General features: G+C 40.9%; 1 protein-coding gene across 2 annotated transcripts in view; it reads right to left on the bottom strand.

Moving 5' to 3' along the window:
* Positions 1-12,733, bottom strand: part of mmp24 (matrix metallopeptidase 24) — a 93,785-nt gene that overhangs the window by 19,694 nt on the left and 61,358 nt on the right. For both annotated transcript variants that reach the window (XM_038697589.1, XM_038697588.1), the window contains exons 6-7: positions 9,744-9,905; positions 7,077-7,291 (exon numbers count right to left, since the gene is read on the bottom strand). In XM_038697589.1, coding sequence (XP_038553517.1) covers positions 7,077-7,291; positions 9,744-9,905 — 377 coding nt within the window. The remainder of the gene's footprint in view (positions 1-7,076; positions 7,292-9,743; positions 9,906-12,733) is intronic.

The raw sequence follows: 12,733 nt of genomic DNA, 5'->3' as shown, positions 1-12,733 counted from the left end.
AGCACTTTTACACTACATCTGCATTCACCATTCACGCACATTCACACACTGAGCCTAAGTGCTCAGAACTAACATTCACGCACATTCACACACTGGCAGAGCCAGGAGCAATTCAGGGTTCAGAATCTTGCCCAAGGACACTTCGACATGCAGCCTGGGGGAGCCGGGGATTGAACCACCGACCTTCCGATTAACGGCCAACCCGCTCTACCTCTACCATTATTAAATGTCAGAAAGATTATAGTGCTCACAACAAGATAGACCATGACGGTTCCCATAGAAATGGGAATCAGCTGATCTTTATCAGCGGGATGGCTAACCAGGCGTACATTTAGTAAAGTAACCAGTTAGTCTTCATCCTTTAAGGGGCTTCTCTTGTAAAACAAAACTTGGGATAAAGAATAAATGTCACTTTTGCATTGCTGATTAAAGTTTATTTTAAAGTGTGGAATGGGCTCATGTGGCCTTTGTGAAACAAGAATTCAGTTCTCACCAACCACACCTGAGGGTGTTTCGGCCCTCGAGCCTCAGGAGACAGTAAAGAGCCCATTAAGGTTTGGTACATGAAATGTATGGGGCTGATTGTTCTTATGTTGTGTATATATGATCCAATAAAGCTAAGCTTAGTGCACCACAATGAGGCAAAGAGGCCACTGTAAAACTTACTTGGACAGGCGACACAGAGGTGAGAGTTATGATTTAGCCGAGGTGTTTCCAGACCGTATTACAAGAGAAAAGACTTCAAGGATGACGACTAACTGGTTGGTTTGGCAAATGTGCGTCCGGTTAACAGCCCCAACTCTGATAAAGTGCAGCAAAGCTTTTCTATGGGAACCACCAGGGACTGTCGTGTGGTTCATTCCATAAGGTATTCTGCAGTTTTCCCACAACATTTATTTAATAAAAATATCTAAGAAAAGAAGAATACATCTGTAGCATACCGCTGTCTCTCACAGGCACTGCTTCATGCTATCATAGAGATGAGAATAATGGAAGATGAGGGCTGAAAACAAAGGGAACACAGAAGACAGAGGGCAGAAGACAAGAAAAGTGAGGTGATGCAAGGTAAAGGGAGGGAGTTAAGGACGTGGAAGGCATGAGAGAAAGAGATGGGAAAAAAAGGAGAGAAAGCAAAAAGACAAGAAGAGAAAAGCAAAGAAGAGAGCGAGAGGCAGAAAAGGACAAGAAGGCGAACATCAATCTTAGCTCATTATCATTTGGCTTCGGCAAATCTAGGACACAGCCAAGCACAGTCCCCGCTGAGTGACACACTCACACACCATCTCATATGATCCAACATCATCCACTGGGCGCTGATGCTTTTCTGTGTGAACCCAAACAAAAAAAAAAAGAAAATCAATGCTTCACATCAAGCGAAGGAAACGAGCATTTCCCACCAAGGAAACATCCCATAATGAGTGTCTTCTTTCAAACCGCCAGTGCTTTGTGTCTTAATACGCTCCTGTCCTCGAGTTCTCGGATTGATGATGATGCATTTTTGAAGTTACAGTAAAGTGTTTCTTTCAAGGCCATAAACTCCCACAATGCTGCAAAAGTACAATGTGTAACTAGATGTTTCCAGCCCCGTCACTCCACTTCTGTTGGCCTGTTTTTAAATCTGCCACTCCGGCAGATTAAGACAAATAACAGCGTGAAAAAAATCTAGCCAATTTATTCCAATGAGGCCACAGCAGAGAAACAAGCGCATGATTCAAAAACACAATTCACTCTCTTCAAGCAAGGTGCCGCGCTGGCCAATCAAAGAAGCGATTTAAACGTCTTTCTCAAGTGTGTCCCAAACTGTGCTCTCGTTCTATCCTCAGTTTAGAGACCCATTTGGCATTAAAACGTTTGCATGTCCGCTCTCTCACACTCCTAAACTCAAAAACAAGGGCACATTACAGTTTTCATATTTTCAATTTAAACTTGAAGCTGCAAAAACTGATATTTTTGGCTTCTTGGGGCAATAAAAACAAGACACATCCCCAACTTTAAGTCCAGCACTGACTCTCTTTTAGCTCTCTTTTTGGTCTTCACCAGCTCCTGAGGGAAATTGCGGGCTCTTCAGCTGCTAAACGTTCACTAGCTTGCCTCTAACTGTGTCCGAGCGGTGAGAGTGAACCAAAACAAACATGTACGAGCACTAGCAAGTACCAGTCCAACGACAGGCGTACCGGACCATCAGTATGTTATGTAAAGTACGTGACCTAAGTCATGATGTTTAACACGTGGTAAACGGTTTAGGAAAACATGGTGGTTTGGGTAAAGATAAAGACATTATGCAAGTCTACAAACTTTAACTTAAAACATGTCAACTTTGACAAGGGACTTTGACAAGAGAGTCTCCCGTGTGAAAGCACTTAGTTTACACCACCATCCACAGACTTTGTCGCTCTTTATCCTACGTCACGTGACTTTATTTTAAGAAAAACTTTGTTAAAAAATCGTTTTCTTGGTGGTCTGGATAAAATATATATTTTTTGTTGTGTAAACAAGGATAAGAAACACACAGCCCTTCCAGTGTGGTGCTGGCTCGCAGGCACGTTTCGTGTCGACATTAGTTTTCTTAAATTTTTAAGGGAAAAACACATTCCTAAACTCAACACCAATATACACACCTGCATGCTACAGAGCAGGTAATGACCCAGTTTGAAAGACCTGATCCACATACAATGTATGTGCAGTATACGTAAATACACCTGAGCCTAAAATATCTCCACCTACATCTCATTTAGGCCCTCTGCAACTGTAGCAGCTGCTCTTTTCTCCCAGTTCGACTATATTTTGTTATAATGATCCATTTAGTTAATGTTCCACGAAATGTTGATACTTGAGGTGACCTGAGTTAAGAACAATGGTCTGCTTCTCTTTTTGTGCTTTATTCAGTGCATTTTCCACATATGCATATAACGCATCGCAGACATGTCTGCTATGTTATTATGATGAATATATATATATATTCTCTACGATCTAGTGATGTACAGTATGCAGGATTCTGTGAAGTAATTAAAGGAGTTGGTTGGGGGCATCTCTCACTAACCTCACAGACTGTGCTATGCCTTATTTCTTTTTTTAAATGTCCATGGGCCTTGTCCTCTTAAAATGTCTATCAATAAACAGAATGGATCAGTAAGATGAGTTGGCACTGACACTGCACCCTTTTTATTACACCAAACTGCAAGGCACTGCTGGGGCATCACAGTCTTATTAGACTACTGAACAGCAGAACGTCTTGTAATGTCCAGGTGTAGTTTAAAACAATGATATGTTACCTCACACACACATAAAAGTGATAAAAACTATAATTACTGCCCCGAGGTTGACCAACTAGTCAGTCTGTCCAGACGCACATAAAATATGTAGTGAATACTTGGAAGGAAGTGCATAAATGGTACTATGTGTCTTTTTGAGGCTAAATTTAAATTGGCGTGACTTTTTGTTGAGAGGTGGCGGGGACATGGGCTCAGATTAGGGACCATACACTTTTAGCTCACAAGACGTGACGATGCACAATTTTGGGTTCACGAGAACAAGACAAGAAGATATTTTTACACTGTTTAAGAGATATTCAATGCTAAAATATATCAGTGGAGGTCTGGGAGGTCCTCCCCCAGAAAGATTTTGAACAATAAAAACTTAATTTACTGCATTCTGGAGACATCTGCTGCACCAATTTATGGTGGAAATGTCTTTATTTCCATTAAAGGGGAAAACAAAATTCAGGTAGGTAGGTGACAGCTAGAAAATATAATAATATAACGGCTAGTTTTTCAGCTTAAGTTACTTTTTGTGGACGATGCACATTTGTTTCTTCTATATTTACATTGCATTGCGTGTTTGCTTAATGTGCACATAAACCTTTCTCAAAGCGTTTTTATTTGTTATTTTAACATTTCTTGTTCATTTCTTTTTAAAATGTTTACTAAATGCTTTCAAAAGTAGTGGGGACATGTCCCCAGCGTCCCCAGTTTAAATGACACCAATGTATTGATGATACATATGTATGATCCCACTGAATGTAACAACATTGTTGAACTGATCGATGGAGGATTATCTGTATTGGCTCAACAGGTACACAAGTATTACGTAAAGATGGATTCTCATAGAGTACAGCTACATAAAATGTGGTGCTTTTGCTTTCTCCTGCCGCTTCTCGACGAGCTGCAGGTGAAACTCACTCAGGTGATTTGGACAACCCCCGACATTCAGAATGAGGCAGAAAGTGAAACACAACTTGGAGAAAAGCTTGCACTGTGCTGCTTATTATATGTTCCAGTCAACATGTGAGTGACTTCTGGAATCGGCCAATTCATTCTTAAATTATGGCTAAAAAGCTATTGAGTTTGAAGATGACCCATGAGTCAAATATTACATTTTCAGTGTCTGACCACCTGTGAAATATGGCCACAATCTCCACTTCTGTTCCTGAGTGACGTTGACCTTTGACCATTTGGGTTGGACTTCAACCGTTGTACCCCGTTAAACATCCGTGTGAAATTTTCTCATAAGTACTGCATTTCTAATCCACTTGGACGTACGTCTGTGCCAAAAATGCAAGGTGCTGGTCTGATCACCGGGAGCATTGTGGTTCAGAGTCTTGCTCAGGGACACTTCGAAACAAACACCAAACACAATCGTGGACGACCAGAGCCACAGCTGCCCGTGTCAGCAACAAATACACATTTATTCTACTTTATTTTGTAGTCAGACTTTAAAGACCGAGTGAAACAGAGGGAACCAGAGAGAGACAGACAGATGAGTAGACATGTACGCAGGTAGGACAACAGATGGATGTAGGAACAGATATACAGACAGGCAAACAAGGGGGAAATGGGAGTTTGGCAGACCAATAGAAATCCACCAGAGGGGAGACAGACAGGTATGGACAGGTGAGCAGATGGAAAAGAGAAAGACACATATCGACAGGCAGGAAGGTGGACAGACGGAGAGATAGACAGGTCTGTGACCTTTTCTAACATTCAGTTTAAAGATCAGAGACATCAAAATGGATTTTTCTTCTATGCTGGTCCTCTCACACACAGACACACAGACACGTACAATGTTTAAAACAGAAAGCCGTCCCTCCTCTCTCTGTTTTATAGTGGCCGCTTTAACATTTTTGATCCAAAACGTGCATATTCATGTGAACCTCATCGTGTAAACGCCTGCTGTGTGCGTGTCTGCATGAACGTAATAACAGAGCTGCAGTGATCAGCTACTAACTAAGCACATGCCTGGTGCTAATTATCGTGGGCTGGGTGGTACCATATGCCACTGGGATGATTCTTCTTCTGAACAGCCTTTCAGAGCTACGAGGGCACACATTTTTAGCACGGCCAGCCCCAGTGGGAATCGAACCCCCTGCCAGATCATTACCTTTTGAGCTACAGAGCGACCATGCCTCGCTCACAGCCGCTTAGGTCTTGCATCCTCCCCACTTAATGTTCAATTAAGCTTTATCTAAATCCCCCAGTGTCACGCTGTTTTATATAGCAGCACGCGGCCGTATGACTCCCCCTCTGCAGCAGCTAACACCATTAATTATCTAGAGAACAGCATCCTGTTCTCAAAGAGCGCATCTGCATCACAACATACTATTGTTCACCTTTAGGTACAAGCTACAAGATATATATAGCTACTAGATTTATTTGTATAATGAGATGAAGCTGTAGTTCACTTTATGCTACTCACAAGAATTCTATTCACTAGATGGGTGGATAAATAAGTCATAGAAATAAAATTATTTTCTGCGGTGGAAGTCAGTTAAAATAATGTATAATGTCATACTTTATTGTCACATACATGTTGCGAAACTCATCCTCGGCATCTAACCCATCCCTCAAGGGAGCAGTGGGCAGCCGCAGTGCGGCGCCCGGGGACCAACTCCAGGGGTCTCATTTATAAAACGGTGCGTGGAAACCTCACTAAAAGTGTACGTGCGCCGAAAAGCCAAAAAAATTAACTATGCCAAAAAATATTCAGACCATGCGTACGCACACTTTTAAGAAAGTACCCTTTTATAAATCACAATCAACTTGAAATGTGACGCATGTGAGGGAGCTCCATGTCCAACCCTTCAAACGCCCACAGTTGCCTATAAATGATCAGTGAAACGCCGCTCATTAATATTAATACTTCCTGACTGCAGGAAGAAAAGGAGGCAAATTCTCACAGAGAAGCTACAAAACGAGATTTAACTCAGTGTGACGCTGACGTTCCCTTTGGTGAAGCTGAAGCATGTTTGAAGCACTTTAACGCAACGCTTGTGCACCAGAGGAAAGGGGGCGCCGGAGCTCCGCCCCTTTATAACACAAGCTGAAAACGGCATCAATTTATATATAATTTGTCCTCCTGTTCAACTTATTTAAGAGAATAAATTTCAATGCATGCAAGTAGCCTATTAATTAATATGATTCCTGATTAAAGTGTCCAACATATTTGAGGTGTTCTTTTGCAGAAATAGAATCTCCGTTTGTGGTTATTATCCTTAATCATGGTTCTTTTTGTGCGCCGCAAATTATCTTAAATTATGTTTTTTTTATTGTGTACTTCAGGGAAAATCACTCAAACGAGTGTCTGATTATTTAGAAAGGCTTTTAGCCTGTACTACTCAGAGGTAATATTTCGATATTTTTTACACAGTAGTAAGCCTATTCATTTCAAACAGTTTCATCCTTCTGCCATGTGAGTCGCCGTTTCTCATTTCTCGTCTTTATGTGCGTACGCATGGTTCAGAGTTTACTTACAGGATGCACATTTTCTTGGGAAGTGGTGTGTGCACATTTCCAGCCTTGTTTTGTACGTACGCACCGTTTATAAATGAGACTCCTGAACGTTGCCAGTGTCTGGTCAATAACACTGACAACCTAACATGTTTTGATGGTGGGGAAAACTGGAGCACACGGATGAAACCCACGCAGACACGGGGAGAACATGCAAACTCCACATAAAAAGGCCAGGGCAACTGGGGTTTAAATTTATTATTTTTTTATTGTTGGCACCCATTTATTTTTTAGGCTGGATGTGTCTCTTTGTCTCTGACCTCAGCTGTGTTTTTCTGTTGCGTCTCTTCTCACCTTGAAGACGAACATCTCCCGTCTGAAGAAGGCCACAGTGTTGAAGTTGCCGTCACAGATGTTGGGTTTGCCGTTACCAGGCAGCGCCGGACGGTCGCCGGACGGGCGCGCCGGACGGGAATGACGGTCATGCTTGCGTTCGGAGGTGGAGTGTGTCCGTCGAGAAGGTAAGGTGGGTAAGGGCCTGGTGGGTTCCAGCATGGCCGTGGGGATGCCTGGTGAAAAACACAGATAACAACATGATTCATTACACTGTGGTGCTCAAATATTGTTAGTGGGTTTATGAGACGACTACAGGAACACAAAGATCACAGCATGAGACACTGTGTCAATGGTTTTAGAAATTGCTTTGGAACCTCTGAGACAAAAAGCGATCAACAGCATTTTGTTTAGGGATTCATTCACGTTCCCAGCAGCAGAAAGCAGCTGTTTTCAGATTTTAATCACAAATCCTAAAAAACTAAAATCTTAGACAATTACTAGACATTTACAACTAAATATTTCAAGAAAAAGGAAACATCTTTCCTCCAAAATGTTCCTACTTTAAAGGTTGAAGTAGAAACATAATGTCCAGTAAACTGCACTTGCACACCAACAGTCTTTTTTTTTTTAAATAAAAGTGCTCACAGAGTGGACGGATGGTATTTTCAGATGCTAGACAGACAAAGCAGCCAAATACCATCAACTCTCAGCAGATACAATAACAGGCTTTGTTAGCCACACTGAACACAAGTGCAGTGGAAAAATACTGTTGACCGCGTTGCTTTGGCCAGTTTTCCCTTCAACACTGACTCAAAATGTCACCCATGTATCATGACCTTTAATTTTGAGATCGCTTTTTGTTCTGAAGGACAAAGATAACCTTCCTGCTTTGAAGCTTAAAGGAAACCGGACAAAGTGTAACTAAAGAGCAAAACAATACGAGCAGTACCAACGACATATTAAATGTTTAGGTCTTAAAAAGTAATATATCACTAACACTTTATCTCTGACATCGCAGACATGTTTCATTTTGCTGCTTCTTTGTTTCACAAATAAATGCTACTCCCCATTACAACAGAAGCTGTCATGATTATTTCGGGGGAGACAAAAAAGCGTGTCTGCGTCTGACAGGCCTTCGCCTTTCTTTGTTCACTTCAGGAAAAAAAAAAAAAAGACTGAAATGTGAGGCGTCTTCTCTGAAACGGAACAGTGTCCCTGGTGTGAGCACAAAGGAAAAGAAACAGTCGTGCATTTTGTTGTTTAATTGTTTCTCTTTTGACCAGCACTGTATATTACAGCCTGACGCTGCTTTACGTTCATATATATTCCCCCAGCGCTCAGCGGGTGGACGCTGGACAACAGTTCTTCATAATTCAGCCTCACTCTGGGCTTTAAAATTAATAATTAATATCTAAGGTGTGCTGTTTTTGCTATTGCAAGTTTTTGCTTTCAGGTCTCAAGTGAAGTCAAGTGTGTTTTCCCTTCAAGTCTTGGACTTAAAGTGGAAGCCCTTAAGATTTTCATGAAGTCAAACCCCATTTTTGTTTCTATTTATGGTTGGCATTCTTTCTGCAATGGACATCCAGTGTATTACATTATGTAATCTCCTCTCTTTATAATGTTTTTTATTCTTAGTGGCGGAGTCTGGCATTCCCACATTGGATTCAAACTGCATTCATATCCACAAGGAATTCACAAACAATGCAGCATGTAATCTGTTTACTCTCCTACAGCTGTATCAGAGCTATATTAAGCTAATGCTAACCCAATATGTTCTTCTGCTGCTGCTTCACAATGAAAGCAAAAACCAGAGATAACTTGTATTTGATTTGTCACTGAGGTTTCAGTGTGTTTGTACTTGCAACTCGTTTTCCACCTGAGTTATGAGACTGGGAGTGACAAATGTCCCTGCCCGCCAACTCGGTCGACCTCAGAAGACCCCAAGTTCAGAAAGCGAGATGGCTGGCTTTAGCAAAAGCTGTGGTATTAAAGTTTTTTTTAGCACTTTTGTCTTTTTTTGTGTCCAGTAAGTCGTCTATTGTGGCGTTATGCTACGATCCTGTTACGCGTGAAATACCACAGTGGATGAGATGTAAATATGTCAGTAACTCAGTTGTCTGCAGGATATGTGCACAAATAAACAGCAATAAAGATTCAGTTAAATGTTTTTTGTACATTTTTAAAATTTTGCCCAAATAAATCAAATAATACATTAATGTAAATATATTCAGGAAGATATTACAATACAATATTACATTAATCATGCAATAGTTTTATCACAGAACTGTCACTTCCGATATAAATGTAAATTCACACACACATTCATATGCCAATGGAAACCCATGGAAACCGACTGAAGAGCCATCAATCGCAGTTCAAGGTTCAGTAACTTCGACAGGCTGCCGATCTTCCCGATTAACAGGCAACCCGCTCTACCTCCTTGACTTTCACAGTATGAACGACATTCATCATGTGATGTGCCACAATGGTGACATTAACCAATTCCAGCATTTGAATTTTAGGCATTTCCACTCATTAAAACACACAAATTGAAAGTGCGCATAAAAACAGGTAGATGCACCAATGTCAGTACCATTTTGATCAACAGACCAACACAAGAACGACATGACGTCATCTTAAATGGATCATTTGCGTGATAAATAAATAAATAAATAAAGTGATTACCGTAGATTTTCTGTATGCCCTGCAGGTCATCCAGAGGCAGTTTGAAATTGTGTGTGTCCATGTACTGGTAGAAAGGAGCCATGATGGCACTGGGATCGTTGGAGTGCTCCAAACCCAGCGCATGGCCCAACTCATGGACCGCCACCAGGAACAAATCATTACCTGGAGAGAGAGAGAGATACGACAAGTAAGAAGAGAAGATCAGAGGAGAGGGAAAGAGAAAGCATGGATAAGAAGAGTAAAGGGAGGTGAAGAGGAAAGAGAAATGTGGAGGTGTGGAGAGAGGAAGAAATAAAGCAAGACAAAGGGATTAGAGATAAAAGAAAGCCAGAGAGAAACATCAGCACTTTCAGCATCACTGACAGTCTTTTAAAAAAGCTTTTAAAAAAGACTATTTCAAAGCAGAAATGAGGCAATAAAACAGAAAACAGGAACCACTTTGTGCCGCTGACAGGCCTTTCCGCTGGTTTTTGGAGGCAGACACAGTTTCAACATCTCCCTCTTGTCTGAAACGGAACAAAGCCTCCCCAGTGGAAACACAATGGAAAAGACCAAAGACCCAGGCATCAAACTGGAAAAGTGAGCTAAAGTCAGTCTGTGATGCCGTTGACTCATCATCAGTGTAACATGAATCTCACATCAAAAGGAGAATTTGTGGGAAATGGAAGCGACTGTCAGCTTGTGAATTTGAATCCTATTTTTAAAGTCCAGTATGAGCCAGCTCTTCAAACGCTGCTGCTTGACGGGGATTAGTTACGAGTATACGGCAAACTGTTTAGTGCCACATCGAGTGAAATTCACACGTTCACACTTACACAAAATGAGATTTTAAATATATAATCTGTGACTGTATAAATAATGTGCTGCTGCTTGAGGATTTCCAAATACGCCCGGGAACAAGCAAACATGTTGAAGTTGAAATAAGAAAATAACTGCTCAAAACACAACCAACAGCATTTCACGTGCAAATAGGACTGACTTTCAAATTAAATGCTCCTATATACACATTTCATGATCTGAGCAAGCTTTGGAAAATGTTATAAATTTTGGTTTGAACAGACTCTAAATTAGGCTAAGACCTTATTTACAATCAGTCACTGGCGGCTTGGGCAGATCTGATATATCAGTTATCAAAGAAGCGTTAATGATAAAAGGTGTTTTTAATAAGTCTCTCCAAGATGCACATAGTCAATTATTGGACTAACCGCTGCAGATCTACTGTTACGGTTGTAACCAGGCATTGAAGTGGGCCCGGTACTTTCTTTTTTTATTTTACTTTTTGTCGTCCCGGGATTTTTTCTTGCGCACTTCTCACAAGTTGCCGGTACTCTTTTCCGCCCTCTCCACCGGCCGAGTAGGAAATAGATTGTGTGCTTTTTATCCAAACATGTGCAAGTTGCTTGTCAGTGTCACGTTTCGTGAACCAACCAATCACAGCCTGGATGGGGCGGGACATTATAAAAAGGTTAACGTACAAACTGCGAACTAAATGTTGAACTTGTTGGTAATGATTACTGATAAGTTAGTACTAAGCATTAACAAATCAGAGAACTACCACCACTGTAGACCATATTTCTTGCACAAGGATTTAATTAATGAATACAACCCACAAACATAAAACTGCTGTAACTGGAATTAATATTAAACTAGTGGTAAGCTACATCGTAAACTATAAAGTAAACTGAAATTATAATCAATAAACTAACATTAGCCTTAATCAAACTAGCCAGTATACACGCCAACATGTGAATGGGGAGTACTGGCACCAATTTGTTTTTTCATATTAAGCACTGGTTGTAAGCAAGCGAGTCTGAAAAGTGAAGCCAATACTGAAGTGCCTTGAACCTGCCCTCTTTCTAACAACCAGCAGGGGGCGACTTCACCGGCTGCAGAAAGAAGTGTGATTGTATTAGGGCTGTAACAATATAACAAATATTTAATAAATGTTTGATTTTATTCACTTGAGTCATACACAAATTAGGACTTAATTGTTTATTAAGATGTTTGTTGAGGAAAAAGGACTGAAAAAAAGCTTTTACTTAATTTTACTCATGCATATGTGTTGAAAAAGATTTTATCATAATTGTTTTGAATGTTCTACCTCAGATTTGTGAAGTGATCCACTGTTTGGCATCAAATGTTCACCATAAAGAAAAGTTTAAACCACAATTAACCATCAGGTTTCTTCAACTTTCACTCCAGGGCAAAAATCAGCTTTTAAACTCGAAAGAAATAACGATTTGATACTTATCGTGATAATTATCGATATCGAAAGATATGAAACTTTTTATCGTGATAATGATAATTTTTGGCTGTATCGTCCAGCCCTAGATTGTATAGAAGTCTATAAGAAAATGATGCTACTTCTCCGCTGATTTATTACCTCACTAAAACACTTTCCTAATGAGTTTATGGTCTCAGTCGCTAGTTTCAAGTCTTCTTCAACACAGCTTGTAATTGACAAGTATACCGTGGGGACCTGTCAATCAGGATAGATGTGACTTGTATCTCCTGTATTTAACCAGCGCCTGAGTTTTAAGCCTGTTTGTTGCTAGACAAAATTAGCATCCCGGTTAAAAAAACAGTTCTGTCAGGCAGATTAGGTAGGCCTCCTGTGGGCCCCGTAGGGCAGCCGCACCCTCATGCCTCCCCAGCTCCACCCTCTCGTCTGAACATGGTCACTTCTGTCTCCAAAAAAAAACAACAACAACATGGCGACGGCCAAAATGCCGAACTCAAGGCTTCAAAACTGTAGTCCACAAACCTATGTGTGACGTCACTTTGGCAACATCCACTTCTCTTATACAGTTAATGGTTTTAACTAAACTGTTAACAGTTATTCTTCTTCTGGCATTTTGGGCAATCACTAAACAGCTTCAGGTGCTTCACCACCGCTGTCGGGACGGGAGAAGGTGGACTCTGATTTGCTTGTAGCCTGAGAAAACCAAGGCAAATGGCATATTTACCATCTGGCCAACGTACGCATATGT

This window comes from Micropterus salmoides, unplaced genomic scaffold (genome assembly GCF_014851395.1).
Source record: "Micropterus salmoides isolate LMB-PRFRI ecotype aquatic unplaced genomic scaffold, ASM1485139v1 Ms_hic_scaffold_4, whole genome shotgun sequence".
Classification (NCBI taxonomy): Eukaryota; Metazoa; Chordata; class Actinopteri; order Centrarchiformes; family Centrarchidae; genus Micropterus; species Micropterus salmoides.
This window is presented reverse-complemented; position numbering and strand designations above follow the sequence as displayed.